The sequence below is a fragment of the Pongo pygmaeus genome, chromosome 2, assembly GCF_028885625.2.
Source record: "Pongo pygmaeus isolate AG05252 chromosome 2, NHGRI_mPonPyg2-v2.0_pri, whole genome shotgun sequence".
Taxonomy (NCBI): Eukaryota; Metazoa; Chordata; class Mammalia; order Primates; family Hominidae; genus Pongo; species Pongo pygmaeus.
This window is the reverse complement of record NC_085930.1, coordinates 107,797,733-107,814,035: the sequence shown is the minus strand read 5'-3', so window position 1 is coordinate 107,814,035 and position 16,303 is coordinate 107,797,733. Positions and strand designations below refer to the sequence as shown.

The following is a 16,303-nucleotide window of genomic DNA, read 5'->3' as shown; positions in this document are numbered from 1 at the left end:
GACATCATCAAGCAAGACCCAGTTACACTAAAGCATTATCATAGTTAAACTCAAGTTAATAGTATTTGTTTTATAATTCTTTAATGCTTCATCTAGCCAGCAGAATTTAGTCATTCTCAAAAAACCAAAACTTTTTTTATATAAATCCCTATTAAAATATTAATAATCTTTCTATATTCTTTAATAGAACATATGTTCTTGCCAATTAAATTGTTGCTTTCATCTGCTGGGGGTTAGGAAACCACATTACCAGATGAGTTTAATGGACTGAATGGTCTAAGGCTGATGGCCTCTAATACTGAGACATTCATGGTTTTATGGCAGCTGGAGCTCACTTGGAGGTCTTTTTCACTTATATCTGACTTGACATTCATCTCTTGCTACAAATCAGTTATGATCCAACCATTATCCTCTCATGCTAGAAATCAACTAACAATTTTGATACTAGTCAGCATTATGATTTCCTGCTGTTTTCCTCTCTACTAATTATTCAGTATGAAACACAGAAGTGTTTTCTCACTAATTTCCATGTCTTACAGCTCTAACCATTTAATTAATAACTCAAGTAATTAAAGTTCTGGAATCTTTAATACAACAAGCCAGTCATTAATCCACAAACCCTTGGCAACTTCCTTCTGAAACTCTGCCATCCTACAATTATCCTACAATTATCACATGCATTTCTGACAACAGATTCATTGTTTTTACCACAATACAACTTCTTTTGTTTCCTATATCCATGAGGCTTAGTGTAGCTGCTCTTAGCAAATAATTGATCATGATGAATCCCAGAAATTGTCTGGTCTCTGCTATGGCACCCCCATACTGGCTACCAGAAAGAATCCATGTTCCTATTTGGTTTGCTTAGAGTCCTCCTCTGATACCTGCTCTCCTTGAGGTCTTGGAAGCAGGAATCTACAGTTTTGAGTCTCAAGCCTCTCTTTGAACGAGCAAAACGCATATAATTAATAACTTCATTTTGATGGTGCTCATTTAGGCCCAACTCTGCCTGAAAAAGAAAGAGGTAATTTAATTGTTAGTCTTGAAGATCTGATCAAAGAGCCAACAATGAAAATGCATAAGATATCCTGTGGTCGAGACTGCTAGATCCCATCAAATTCTACTCTTCCCTTCTTCCTGGCTGCATGGCTGCCCACCTAGATGACACTTCCTTGCCCTCCTTGCAATCAAGTCACTGCTGACTACTTCTTAGCAATGAATGTTGTGGTCTACTTCCAAAGACCTGGTCTTAAGATATGGGGTGTACCTCTGCCCCTCCCTGTTTCTCTGAAACCTGGAAGAGGTGGTGACTTGACTGAATCATGCAGACAACATCAATGCCCTAGAGGCTGGGGGAGCCGCAAGATGAAAGGGACCCACGTCTCTACCTCATGGAGAGGCACTGACCCTCTCACTGAACTGAGATGAGCAGTGAGATGGCTGTTAAGTGAGAGAGAAATAAACTTCTGTATTCTTCAAACCACTTAACCTTATAGCAAAAAACAGCAACTCTGTTATAGCAGCTTAACCCTTACCCCATTAAATACAGCTTTAACAAGTATATTTGATTTGGAAAGAACGACTAATTGGTCTGTACTTTAAACCAGGTGACAGCTTGACAAATATTTAAGAGGCAAGCCCATGGAGGTAGGGCTACCACCCAAATAAGAAAGCAGGTCAGCAGTCAGCTAAGAGCAAGGCATCAGCCATGTTAGTTGGATTTGTAATTAAGCTGCTGATGAGCTTTACAAAGCAGTTTAGGAGGCATAAGTCTTTAAGGTCTGGAGGACAGAATGGAGATAGCAAGAGTTGAAGGGAAACGAAAGGGAAATCTGTAAGGTACTCAAGTATAACAGGTTACAGTCACATATGCACCTGAGTTGTGACTAACAAGACAGATTTCTATTACACACTAAAAATAATTGACTACCTACATTAGAGACAATATTATCTCTGATAGTCACACATCAGTATGGGCAAGAATATCCCACAATTTAGAAATATCACAAAACGATGTCACAATTTGCTAAAAACAAAGCATAAATATAGATTCTTTTTTTTTTTTTTTAGAGACAGAGTCTCGCTCTGTCACCCAGGCTGGAGTGCAGTGGTGCGATCTCAGCTCACTGCAAGCTCCGCCTCCCGGGTTCACACCATTCTCCTGCCTCAGCCTCCCGAGTAGCTGGGACCACAGGCGCCCACCACCACGCCTGGCTCATTACTTGTATTTTTAGTAGAGACGGGGTTCCACCGTGTCAGCCAGGATGGTCTCGATCTCCTGACCTCGTGATCCACCTGCCTTGGCCTCCCAAAGTGCTGGGATTACAGAGGTGAGCCACCACGCCCGGCCCAGATTCTTAATCATTATTCACTGTCTATAGTATTACATTTACACTCTTTACTCCTCAAAACCTCCCAAACTCTTTCTCTTACCCTGTTTCCCAGGATTCTACTAAATGAACACTCTACTTTAGCCACACTAGTCTGCTCATCAGTCCTGAAACATGACTTAAAATTTCCTGCCTTGACTTTCACTCATGTTACTCTGATCCTAAAGTATCTCTCCATTCCTATTCGAGAATCTGAATCCTACCCAGTGGTGTGATGGTAAATATTTAACAGCAGGTTTTCTAGGTAGGGGGGCCTGATTTGTAGCATTGCTGATTTCCATGGCATAAATACTTCCATCATGGCTGATTTCAAGCCACCAATATAATGTCACTGAATGAAGAGGTGAGAAGAAATGCATACAATTGGATCTCACCAGCCAGTACACACATGCTCCACCACATCACTGAATTCCTATCCACCCTTCATGGCCTAACCTGTTTCACCTACTCTGTGCCATCTCCCAATATGCCCTCAGTAACTCTATAGGTATGCCTTCCTCCAAAACCTCTGCTACTTCTTTGGTACCGTCACAGGCTGATTACTACCTTGTATTATTGATTATCTTTTTTTTCGGGTCTTGCTCCTCCAAGTAGATTGTAAACTCTATGAGGGCATGAATCATTTCTTATAATGCACAACACCTAGCATAGTGCCTTGTGCCAGCAGGTGGCCAATTCCTATCTGTTCATTCCTTTCCCTCTTTTCAAGGAAAGTTAAGACTGTCCTAGGACCAAGAAGGAAAAATTACTCAAACTGAGAAGGGTAAATGACAGAAAAGTTCCTTTAAAATGGATTGGAATGAAGAAAGGGGGTAAAAGTAGACAGCTGAATTCAAAAGGAAAAACAGCATCAGCCTAGGAAACGGCTATTCACAAACCTTTACTTCCACACATATTCTATATGTATCTATGTCAAATCATTAGAGAGGAAATGGAATAGGTAGACGTGTGGTATAATAGACAAAGCACTGGATTAGAAACCAGGTTTCGGTCTAGCTATGCAACTATCTACCTTGGTAACAGTCTGTTACCAAGTCACTTAACCCCAATGACATTAGTTTTACTATCTGCTAAATGAGAGGTAGATATGATGATCAGTCCTAAAATGGTTAGAAACAATGGGAGGTATCCAGGTGGGGAAGTCAGAATTTGTTTGAATTTTGTTGTAGAAATATTCTGTTAAAATAATAATAAAAAGAGCTGAAAACATATAGCAAGAAATCCTGCCAGAGCATTGCCAAGCTAGTGTCTTGAAATTGTACCACAAATTGTGTATGTGTGTTTAGGGGGAAGGGGATAGAAAAGAAATGGGTAAGGTACCAGAAATGGTTCCCTGTTCTTAACCATGCCCACAAATCCATATACAATTTAAGAAAAGTACAAGGAGGAAACTGTAATGATAAAAATGAGCACAGTTTAATAATACCTATCAGATACTGAATGCTTAATATTTTCACAGGCACTGCACTTTTTATACGCATTATCTTACTTATCATATTAACAGTCTTGTGTAGTCATTATCTGCAATTTACTAATGAAGAACCTGAGCCTGATTCCAAAGCCTCAGTTGTTAATTGATGGAAAGGGATGACAGAAGATAGAACAGGAAGAGATACCAATTTTTTTTGTGATTTGTTTTCAACGTGTTCTCCTGATATTTTAGGGAAATCAAGAGAATGAGTGGAGAGGCTCTAAACTCAAGAAGGGGAGGGAGCAATCTGTTTAGCTCACAGGTGTCTTCTCAGCTCCCAGACAGCGCTTGAAACAGTGTGGACTAAATAGAAATTCTGGTTGCTGAGGTATTTCAGTAGCTACTTCAGGTGGTGCTCTCAACCCTTGTTTCATCCGTTTTCCTGAACACTTCAGTGCTGTGCACTCTTCTAAGTATGACTGGTATTTAAGATGGCATGCTATATTCGCTGGAGGGATTAATGGTCTTTTTTGAGCAAGCCAAAACAAAGGAAATGTCACCCAAATTCCTCAGCTGTAATATGGGGTGCTGGGATTCTTAAAGTCACATCCACATCAGAAAGTTGGATTTCAATCACACAGAAAGCTGGATTCGTTCTCCCTGCTCCTCTGGTTAACGCGCGCGCGCGCGCGCGCGTGTGTGTGTGTGTGTAAACCTGGAGCTTCCTGAAACTGAGTGAGAACCCTGCGTATGTGTTAACGTGTGTGGGTGCGTAAACTTGGAGCTTCTTGAAATAGAGTAAGAACCCTGCCGTGCACCTTAGGCCGGCAGCAGTTTCCTCTAGCTCTCCTCACCTGCCACCTAAGAGTTGTGCCTTGGCTCCAGCCCCAACCAGGCAGGCGAGAGAAACCAAGCGATGCGGCGGAGCTGGGCTGCTGGGAAAAGGCTTCACCAAGGATTACCCCAGAAGGGCTTGGGCTGCGGTTAACCGAACCTCTCGCGCCCGGCGCAGCCTCCCCTTCTCAGGGAGGCTGAGGTGCGGCCAGACCCAACGAGGCTACGTAATCGTTCCGGGCCCACCCGCTCAGTGTCTCCAGCCCCGGCCGCGCTCTCTCCTGTGCGCGGTGCGGCGCCTGAGGGTCGGCTACTCACCATGGCGGCAGGCGACAGGCGGCAGCCGGCAGCCTAAAGGAACGGGAGAGGCCAGGCGCTGCCCCGCCAAGCCTGGGATCGCCGAGGGTAGTTGGACCACAGAAGACGGGGAAGGAGGGTAGGTTGTTTAGAAGCCTCTGGTTGCTAACGGAAACCGAGGCACGTGGACTGCAATTATGCATTTTCATTGGTCCTCAGGATCACGCGACAGGAAGTATTGCGTAACCGGTTGACTGCCACATGCGCATTGGCTTCCAGGGCCGGAAGTCCCATCTTTTTGTGCCACGTTCACTTTTAGGAGCTGACTGCAGTTGCAGAAGGTAGCGGGAGGGCTGGGCTGCCCGGAGTTTCCTGTGGCCGCCAACGTGCTTCGCGCCTCGGGGCGTCCGCTTATGGATTGTTGGGAAGTTCTTGTCCAGAACTTCCTGTGGCGTAGGTGACCCCAAGGATGCAATGGACATCCCAGACCTTTCAATGGTCTCATAGGGCGCGGCCCAGACGTTTTTTTTTTTTTTCAGGAGTTCCTGCCTGAGCATCAGGGTGGCTGAGACAGGCCAACAACACCAACGCCAGCAGGTTCTCAAACAGAGCTTCAAACGACCCCTCCCCATGACTCCGCCCATTATTATTACTGTTATTATCTTCTCTTATATTTCCAGCTAAAAGTCTCTAGCAACCTTTTTCCATTAAAAAAAAAAAATGCAAAAAGCATGGATTTTCTCCGAGAGCAGTGAATTTCAAAAAGTTCCATATGCCTGGAACTACTATGGAAGCTTGTTGAACAAATTCCTGGGCCTCATCTCCAGAAATTCTGATTCACAAGTCTAGCTTGGGTCCTTGGGATCTGCACTTTTTAACCGATGTTCCAGGAGTGATCACAGATCAGGACCACTCTTAGAAACACTGGCTTGGAAGGACAAGTGTAGGATGAGATCGATTATTGCAAATACCAGGGCCTCAGAGTCCTTCACTCAGATGATACAGAGGTGATGTGCAGGCATCTGCCCACAGAAGGATCTCAAGCCTTGGTTCAAGAACAGTAAACAAGGTTCTCCTGTGTGTCGCCTGGAGCACTCCAGTGCATGGAAGGATGGCCTGAAGGTAGTGGCGTGGGTATGCCCAACTTCAGCTTTGGCTAGGCTCCCTACCCTTGGCACTGCAATGGCATTTGGGCAGGATCCCTGTCTTCTTGAAAGATTCTTAAGGGCAGATTCTCTCAACCCTGCATATTAACCCCTTCCAAGCTCAGTTAAACTTCCCCTTTACCATCCCACCTCCCCATTTCTGTTTGGTGAGTGTTGTTGAATTTGATAACAATGGTTGCCATTATTTAGTGCCTACTATGAGCTATTAATAGACACATTCCGTTCCAGTAGTTAATCCTCATAATACTTGGTTCTTTCCTCTGTAGACATTCGTTGTGTTCACATAGTGAGAGGGTCACTTTACAAGGTGTTGTGGGTGCGAGATGAAGTTCATAAAAACTTTTATGACTGATCAGTAAACAAAGTTGTGCATCAGCTCGTACTGCTGAAAAGCTCGTTTATTTTCTCACAGGCCAAATCCTGTGATTGCGAAGTGTTATCAATTCAAGGGAATGAAAGGAGTGTGTGTATAATGCAAATATTACATTTGTGGCTTGGGGATTTTTAAAGTTGTTCTGCAAAACTCCATCAGCTAGTTATTGTAATTTAAAATTCTGCTTTAATCTAAAATCTTCCATACCAAGGAGGTTAATCACCATTAGCCAATCTACCCAACAGAGTTGAGTGTTGTTACATAAGCTGTCTAAATAGTGTCAGCAAATCTGAACATGAATTTTAGTCTTAAAGTGATGAATTTGGGTCATGAAAAGGCTGAACTTGTACTTCAGGTTGTTTACCAGTGCGGGTTGGTCACCAAAGCAAACAATTTGAGCCGTGAGGGAGAACAGCTCCATCCTACTTTACTAGTGATCTTCTTAGGCTCTGTTTTTATTTTTTTTTTAATTGCTGTGACAGTTTTTTAAAATGTGTGTATGTGTGAGTGTATGTGTGTGTGTAAATTTGGCAAGAGGCACACAGGTCCATTTTGTACCTTTTAGCAGAGTTCAACATAAATAAAATGAAGATAAATTCTTTTTATTTTATTATGAAATGAGACTTATAAGTTCCCAGTCATAATACTAAGACCACCAGTTTCAGGGTTTTTGCAGCCTAGACTTGGCAAAAAGTGGAATGGAAAGCTGATGATGGCCTCCTCAGGGATGCCAACAGATTCACTCATTCTGCCACTATTTACAGAACCCCTGTTGTGTGCAAGGTTCTGTGGCCATGATAGTGAGTCAGGAAAAAATCTGAGGGGGAAATCTGAGGGAAGAAGTGGAGGGACTCAGAAAGCCCCAGCTGCCCCCACACTATAAATTTTGGGGGGATGCAGGGGGACTAAGGTGAGGCTTTACTTAAGTAGAAAGAGGAAATGAAGAAAATAATTAAGTAAAAAAAAAATAGGTGATACATAGAAAATGTAAAAATCTGAAAGGTTATATGGGAAAGAGAAAAGTTTGATAAATACTGAACTGGTAGTAGGTGGAAAATAGGGGAAATTATTTTAGGACATTATTCTTAAGAAGACAGGATCTTTGCAGCATGGCTTCTTGCATGAAGTTCTACCATACAAGTTCTCTTCAACTTCCCCATCTTGCCCCACCTTGGCTGCTGAGAAAGTAGCCAAGACCTTATAGAAGAGAAGGACCCAGATTAAAGGGCTCTTTACAGGAGATATGGCATTTAAGTAGGCCTGCAGTAGGCAAGAGGCTATTTTCAGTTGCTTTCAAAACACCCTAGTGACCAGCAGAGTATTGGAGAGTGCTGACAAACTAGATTAGTGAAGTCACTATCACATGCATTAAAGCAGGTCAAGCAAGGAAGTGGTTCACCATAAAATACAACTCCCTCTAAGAATGTGTGGATGTTGGCAATTACTTAGCCCAAATGATAGATTAGTTTCACTGATAATGTCAATGCATTAACAACACCCCAAAGGGAACAAACACCCAAACCATCAAAATGAGAAGTCTACCTCAAAAAATGTTAAGAATTGGTTGTGGGGAATACCTTCTTGTAGAGTACAAGAAAAATTGATTGTAAAGATGATGATATGCACCAACTCCTCTTTCCATACTCCCTTATGCATATACACTTCAGTTAAACCCACAAGCTCAGTCTGTATATTCAGCAGCTGTTAATGGAAAGCTGGATACTCGCAAGACACAATGGGGAAGGGAAAAATGAACAAGATGGGACTGATCTCTTTCAAAAATGGCCTTATAATCAAGGGAGAATTCAAGCTTGCAAAATAATTTCAAAGTAGACAGTAAGTAGTAGGGTAGTTCAGAGAGGGTGCGAGATAGTTCACTTCTGTTGAGGCTGGAGAGGAGAAATTCAGAAAAGTCTTCCAGAAGGCAGTGGAATTTGGGCTAGGTTTTAACAGGAGTGTAGAAAAGTTGGGGGTGAGTGTGATGATTGTGAAATTGAGAGTTGTCCTGAACAGGGAACCAGAATTTTCATCAGGTGCTGCAGTAGAGGTGTCCAGAGATGTACATTTAGATTTATTATTATTACAAGTGGCAAACTACAAAAAGAGATATACTGACAGCTTATACAAGGATGGAGCACCTTTAAGAGTGTCTTATTCAGAAATGTAGGTCTTCCTAGATCTGTGGTCTTCACTAAATGTTTCCGTGGACTTCTGGCAATGTAAGGGTGTTCACCAATTGCATTTCATTGTAGAAAATGAAAACAAAAAATTAAATTTGCTCAGGAAGTTTTGCCTGCAAAGCTGGGGCTGTGTAGTCCTATTGGAAGAGCTGAATACCTGTGTCATGAATAGCTGTGTTCATGACTGGAAGTTTATTTATCCATGGGATGGATAAATAATATATGAAAAATAAAGTGAACTCAAACAGAAATGTCATTTTTAGCCAGCTTATGTGAGTTTGTCTTCCCAACTACTATGTTGCAAGCTCCTTGAAGGAAGAAATATTTATTATATAATAACATAGTATGGCTGGGCTATAAGAAGCTCTGAGCTATGCTTGCAGAATTAGATTGGAGATAAACAGGAACATCTCAACAAACATTTGTGAGTTCCTACTGGGTTCCAGATACTGTGTTTGTGGGTTGCTTTCGGCCCCGGACATGCCCTCTCTTGGAAAGCATATCATAAGGCAGCAGACATATTCAGCTATCCCTATTTCCAATGTTAAATGTAACTTTGAGGTGATTTATATAACTTTTAGGAGTTTTTGAGAATGAATTATTTAGTTCTCATGACTTAACCCTTATGTTTTTATATAACTACGGTTTGAGTTCTAGTTTGACTTAATGCTGCATTTTGAAGACATTCCATAAAACAATTACTAATTTATATTTTGTGGTTTCTTTTAATATTTTGAGCCCAAGCATTTACAGTTGTTCCTTGAACAACACAAGGGATAATGGTGCTGACCCCATGCACAGTCAAAAATCCACCTATAACTTTTGACTCCCCCAAAACTGAACTACTAATAGACTGCTGTTGACTGGAAGGCTTACCAATAACATAAATAGTTCATGAGCATACATTATGCATTATATGTATTATATACTATATTATTTCAATAAAGTAAGCTAGAGAAAAGAAAATACTAGAAAATCATAAGGAAGAGAAAATATATTTACTACTCATTAAGTGGAAGTGGATAATATAAAAGTCTTCATTTTGAATAGGTTGAGGAGGAGGAGGAAGAGGAGAGGTTGGTCTTGCTGTCTCAGGGGTGGCAGGGGAGAAAGAGTTGGAGGAGGTGGAAGGGGAGTCAGGAGAGAAAGGCACACTCAGTGTAACTTTATGGAAATACATAATTTCTGTCTGACTTTTTCTTTTTTGTTTATCTAAAAATGTTTCTATGTGGTACCAGTCCTTCTTCCACCATTTGCGTGTTTCAGTGCCTGTATAATAGAAGGGTCCATGTCATAAAAGAAGTCAAAATCAGTCTTGAATAATTGAAACCCTTCTTCCAGATTGTCTAATGTCAATGTGTTTTCTGGCACTACTTCTACATCTTTCTCATTATTTGGCACTGGTTCGGAAGCACTCATCTCCATCGACTTGTGTTCAGCTAATTCCTCTGGTGTGGTGTCTATTAGCTCTTGAATCTTTCTCCAAGATTCACACCTTGAAACCCTTTGCCCCTGTTCTTATTTTGCATATCTACAATCTCTTTCATGGTTTCCTTGTTTGGCTCATGCACAACATCCAGACACAGTTTTCTCCAGCTATTGTTTCGGGGTTGATGGCTTTCATGGCTTTTCCTGTAGGAATGATGACATCTTCAGTGGTGTGTAATCTTTCCAGACCTTCATGATGTTCTCTCCGCTGGGGTTCTCCTCCACAGCATTGACAATCCTTTCCATAAAGAACCATGTGCAATGAGCCTTAAAGGTCCTTATGACCCCCGATCTAGAGGCTGAATTAGAGACATTGTGTTTGGGGGCAAGCAGACCACTTCAACACCTTTGACATGGAACTCATGGGGTTTTGGGTAGCCAGGGGCATTGTCCAATATAAAAAGAAAACTTTAAAAGTCAGTCCCTTACTGGAAAAGTACCTCCTGACTTCATGGACAAAAGCATTGATGGAACTAATCCAGAATAAGGGTGCTTGTTGTCCAGGTCTTCTTGTACAACCAAAAGATTGGCAGCTGGTGTTCACCTTTTTCCTTCAAGGCTCAGAGATTGCAGCTTTATAGATAAGAGCAGACCTGATCATAAACCTCACTGCATTTGCACAAAACAGTGGAGTTAGATAATCCTTTCCTATTACATTTTGGTGCTCATTTCTCTTCTTTATGAATAAATGTCCTTTGTGGTATCTTTTTTCCCAGAATGGGGGCATTTTCATCTGCATTAAAAACCTGTTTAGGCAGCTATCCTTTCTCCTCAATAATTTTCTTAATGGTGTCTTGAAATTCACCTACTGCCTCTTAGTTGGCAGAAGCTGCCAACTAAGATATTTTTAAAGCCAAACCTCTTTCTAAAATTATCGACCCATCCTTTGCTGGCACTAAATTCTCTGGCTTTAGATCCTTCATCTTCCTTTTTCTTTAAGTTTTCATATATGACTTCACTTTTTCTCAAACTATATTAGAGATGCCTTCTTAGAGCAATCCTACACCCACATAAAAGCTGCATTTTTAATACAAGATAAAAAGGTAGTTCACCAAAAGTACAAGGTTTTTGCAGCAGCTGGAGTAGATGCAACCCTCATGAATTTCCTTTTCTTCTTTTTTACAGTGGTCCTTAATGCTGGAGGGCAGCTGCAGCTGCAGACCTAAATCTATGGTACATATCAAGTAATTCAACTTTTTCTTGTAATATCATGACTTTGCTTACTGGGAGTACTTCCAGCATCATTAGTGACACTTTGTATGGATCCCATGATGTTATTTAAGGCTTACAGTGTTGCACTACACACAAAATATGCAAGAACTGCTGAAGATCACTTTTTTACTATGATACATAATTTACTGGAGAGATGAACTGCTCAGGTGGAGATAATTAGCCTCATAGCTATTTTAAGCTGATACTTGAAACACTGGAGCTCATTGCACTAGCAACAAGAGGTGGCTACAAAATTATTACAGTAGTACAAAGTGTACTACAGTTAATTGTATGCAGTTATGATTTAATACTGCATCTTTATGTTTGTTTACATTTCTCTCTGCTGTGAATGGTGCCATGTGGTCTCTAAGTGTTTCTGTGCATAAGTTTTGATAAATTTTATATTTTTGTAATAGATTTGTGTATATTTTAGGGTAGTGAATTATAAAATAGACCAACCTGTACATATATTTTATGCATTAATTAAAATCCTAATTTTCTGATATTTCTGTGAGTTTTTTCAAATAGTCAAAAATCTCCAAAAATTTTTCCAATATATTAATTGAAAAATATCCATGTATAAGTAGACCTACACAGTTCAAACCAATGTTGTTCAGGTGCAACTGTGTATTTCTGATTTCAAACATTTTTATAGGCCATCGGCCCTGTGTCTAAAGTGCCTATTGGTTGTTGGGAGAACAAAGATGAAGCAAGGTCCCTGCTCTCAAGGATGCTAACCATCCAGCAGGACAGACAGACCCATTAGAGGATCATGTCATGTCAACATAATGTGATCACCTTTTAGGAAACCGGGCAAGGGGCACTTAGCTCAATTTAGGGTTTCAGGGAAAGCTTTGAGGAAAATCCCTGAATTGAATCTTCAGGGATTAGCAAATGTTAGCCTGGGAGAAGCAAGGCAGAAAGGACAGAGGGAACATAGCAAACACGGGCACCAATGCCTGAAACAACCCAGCATGTGGGCTCCTTACAAACCCCAAGAGATTAAATGTTAGGTGAGCTTCTACTTTTAGAAGTCAATATTGCCAAAATGTCACTGCTTTGCTAAAAATATTAAGCAGGAAACGAATGACCTGGGCAGGGAAAAAAATAACTGAACACACTAAAACCCAGGGTGATATAAAGAAAAGTTACATATCTGGTCTACTGCTACCATTGAAGCTAAGACACCAATCTAAGGGACTAGTGTTAAGCTAATTAGAGAATGTCTTTCTAGGAATGGAGGGAATTTATCTGACTTCCACCCGGTCAGCCTGCAAAACTAACCCAAGTACAGGGATAGCAGAAACATGGTAAGAATGTCTTCATGAAATCATCCACAAAAAAGACTGTGGAGAATAACTTTGAACAGCTAACATACACAGAACTGATACTTTTCGTGTATAGAATTGAAGATAAATGGTTCCCAGTTGTTCTTATGTGATATATTTTGGTTTTATTTTAAAATAGTGAGACTGAATATAAACCAGAAGACAACATGAACTTAAATATCTGCATGTATAAGAAAAATTTGTATTTTAAGAGATTTAATGTATGAATTTCTATACTTGATTTTGTGTAAGAGAAGCCATCAAAACCATGGAGATAGTTGTTTTTACTAGGATCGCTGTTGTATCCACATAAGAAGGTTCTATTTGTGTGTTGAGAGATTTTTCCATGTGCCCATTGTATTTGTTACTTAGAATTTACAATATTTTGAAAACTTTCCCCCTCAAAATGGATATATATTTTAAAACCCTCTACAATGTGAGTAATTATAGTTTAATTGATTGCATATTTACTGTGTTCCAGTAATATATGTTTCATGTCTAACATGCTATGTTTAATCCTCAAACAGCCTCATGAGATGGATACTATGATTACTCTTATTTGTGAAGAGAGAGAATGGAGGCTAAGTGAATGTAGGTAACTTTTACAAGGTCATGTAGTGAGTCGATGGAAGGACGTGCATGAGTATGCAGAGGCTACCAGCCAGATACGCAGTCTCCCCAGTCCCTGCAGAATGGAGGGACTTGATCGGCTCACTCTTACACCTCCTCCCAGCAGCACCACCATGGAGAGGCACCAGTACACCTTCACTGGGAAGCTCCATGTGGACCATTCCTTCCTTTTATCCATTCTCGGATGCCCTGATTCCTAATTCCCTTGATTCACATTCAGTCATTTCAGTGTCCCCAAATTGCCTGATAGAAATCCTAATCAACACTTTTCCTCTCCAGCTTCCAGTGAATGCCTTGTGGGATTCACAATATATTTCTTGATGTCCTGAGATCATCAGCTTTTTCCTTGAACACTCCTTACCAAAGAGGAAGCTTCCTTCTCTCCACCCTCTCCCTCCCAACACCTGTACCTATGGGTGGCTGGTAGTCTGTGTGTCCTTCACAGTCACCTCCTGACCCTTGAGTGAAGCCAGCCTCTTAACCAGCCCTCCCTCAATGAAGCTCTTGTTTCTTGCTCTGCTGCCCCCTCTTCTCCATCAACCCTTCAGCATCCAGAACATTCACTCATTCAAGCATACTCAATCAGGCCTTGGGATTTCTGCAGGTCACCTGCAGAATGGCTCTACCCTATCTTGCCATCCCTGATGGATGACCCACATAGCACCCCTTTGTCGTGGCTCTACCTGCTGTTCTTCAGAAACCTTCAGCTCCAATTCACTTCAGGACCTGTCTGCTCCCCACACCCCATCATAGCCAGCAGCTGTTCCATGCCTTGCTGAAATTTTGAACTCGGAAATGCGCCTCGCTAATCATCACCAACTCTCTGACCATTGCTCTAACTCTCTCACTCCCCTTAAACCTTGCCTCTAACTTGATTGTGATTTAGCTGTGATTTTTTTTTTTTTTTTTTTTGAGATGGAGTCTAGTTTTGTCACCCAGGCTGGAGTGCAGTGGCACGATCTCGGCTCACTGCAACCTCCGCCTCCTGGGTTCAAGCAATTCTCCTGCGTCAGCCTCCTGAGTAGCTGGGATTACAGGCACCTGCCACCACGCCCAGCTCAGTTTTGTACTTTTAGTAGAGACAGGGCTTCACTGTGTTGGCCAGGCTGGTCTCAAACTCCTGACCTCGTGATCCGCCTGCCTCGGCCTCCCAAAGTGCTGGGATTACAAGAGTGAGCCACTGCTCCTGGCCAGCTGTGATCTTTGAAACTTCTATTTTCTTCTGGCCCATCAGTCCTTCTCTTTGACTCATTTCTCTTTGGTCTCAAGTCAAGCCTTCGTGCAATCATTTAACCACGAGAAGTTTCTATTTCTCACCAGACGACTCAATTTTAACATACTGATGGATTCCAACCTTAAATTTTTCCCAGCCAGGTGCGGTGGCTCATACCTGTAATCCCAACACTTTGGGAGGCTGAGGCGGGAGGATGGCTTGAGCCTAGGAAGTGAAGGCTGCAGTGAGCCATGATCACACCACTGCACTCCAGCCTGGGTGACCCTGTCTCTCATTTTTTTTTTTTTGTTCTTGTTCCCAAACTAGAAAAGTCACATAACTAACTGTATTGACTTCATAAAAACTTTTTGACATTTTTTCCCCAATTTTCTCTGGGCTTTTTAGATGCCTGGACATTGTGGGTCAGCTCCTGCTCCACTCCACCCAGGTGGCTGTCTCCTAAAGCTTTCCTAGTCCTGACATGTTCATCTCTCTCCCTTCTCTTAAATCTTAACATATGATTCTCCTGCTACTTTTCTAGAAGGGAAGTTCCCTTAATATCCCTAACCTTCTGCTCAAAGAAAGTACCTTTATCTATAAGCAAGGAAATATTTAAAGAGTATTAACACTCAGTAGTGTCTGGGGCGTGAGGAAAAAGGCACTCTTAAAAACTGTTGGTAGGAGGATAAACTAGTATGATATTTTTTGGAGGACAGTCTGGAAATTGTCATCAAAACTGAAAATGTACACACCCTTTAAGCCAGCAATTTGCCTTCACTTCTAAGAATTTATTTAAGAAACAACAAGACCACAAAGATGGATGTACAGAGATGTTTACAGCTGCTTTTTCTGTGATAAAAAGTCTTGAGATGGTTTAAATGATCCTCTTATGGGGGACTGACTAAATAAATTATGGAGCAGTAAAAGAGTAGTTTTCTGTAGCCGTCAAAAGAAAAGAATCCATGTGCACGGACATGGAAAAATTTCCATAATATATAGTGAAAAGAAAAAAGTCAAGTTGGAGAATAGTAAGATCCCATTTTTGTAAACACATATACATGCAAATTTGGAAAGGTAAAGCAATAAATTCCTCATATCAAAATGTGGGAAGAGGTGCTAGAGTGGCAGTAGGGATGGGAGGTGGTTGATCCCTACTTTATATATGTCTGTAACTTGAATTTATTTCTTAAGCAGACAGGCATTACTTTTACAGTTTAATGATGAAAAGAGAAAACGAAAGGTAAGACAAAAGCAGCTTTTGTCACTTTTTCCATTGTTTTATGTGCTCACCCCAATCAAGGCACCTTCTTTCTAAGAGCCAGTATTCATTTCTGTTCTCTTTAAATCAGAAGTTAGGCAGACATTTCAGGCCATGAGACCTAGATTGGAAACCACTCAAAGGAACATGCCCTTTCCTCTTCAAACACTGTTATCAACATTTAGATATTTTCATTTTGGTTGCAGCCCACTATTTTTAGCTTTTTCTTCTTTTTTTCTCCAGATGGCTGAAGAGACCCAGGCCTTTCACGCTGAAGGTGGGGTAGGTGGAACAGATGGAAGGGCTTTACTTGTGGTTGATTAATTGTTTCATAACCCTTTTCATGAGCTTTTTTTGAGCAGGCATGCTTGGCTTTGGTAAGGTCCTGTCAAAATTTCTTTGATTTGAATTAGATGCACTGGGCAGGTCCCATTCAGATATCTAATAGCAAAATTAAACAGAAAGTCACCATTTATTTTTTGAGGGACACAAAGGTATATCATGTAGGAATATTATGAACATT

The 16,303-nt window shown here is 41.2% G+C and overlaps 1 protein-coding gene across 4 annotated transcripts in view; it reads right to left on the bottom strand.

Annotated features, from left to right (window-relative positions):
• The window catches only part of LZTFL1 (leucine zipper transcription factor like 1), a 93,709-nt gene that overhangs the window by 15,197 nt on the left and 62,209 nt on the right, over positions 1-16,303 (bottom strand). For 2 of the 4 annotated variants that reach the window (XR_008501607.2, XR_008501606.2), the window contains exons 1-2: positions 4,954-5,118; positions 885-1,009 (exon numbers count right to left, since the gene is read on the bottom strand). The exons of 1 other annotated variant lie outside the window; for it this stretch is intronic. Coding sequence is in view for 1 of the 3 variants with exons in the window: in XM_054482271.2 (XP_054338246.1) it covers positions 885-1,009; positions 4,954-4,956 (128 nt within the window). In the remaining 2 variants the exon portion in view is untranslated. Of the gene's footprint in view, positions 1-884; positions 1,010-4,953; positions 7,455-16,303 lie in introns of those variants that run through there. One more of the 4 variants, XM_054482271.2, reaches the window with a different exon arrangement.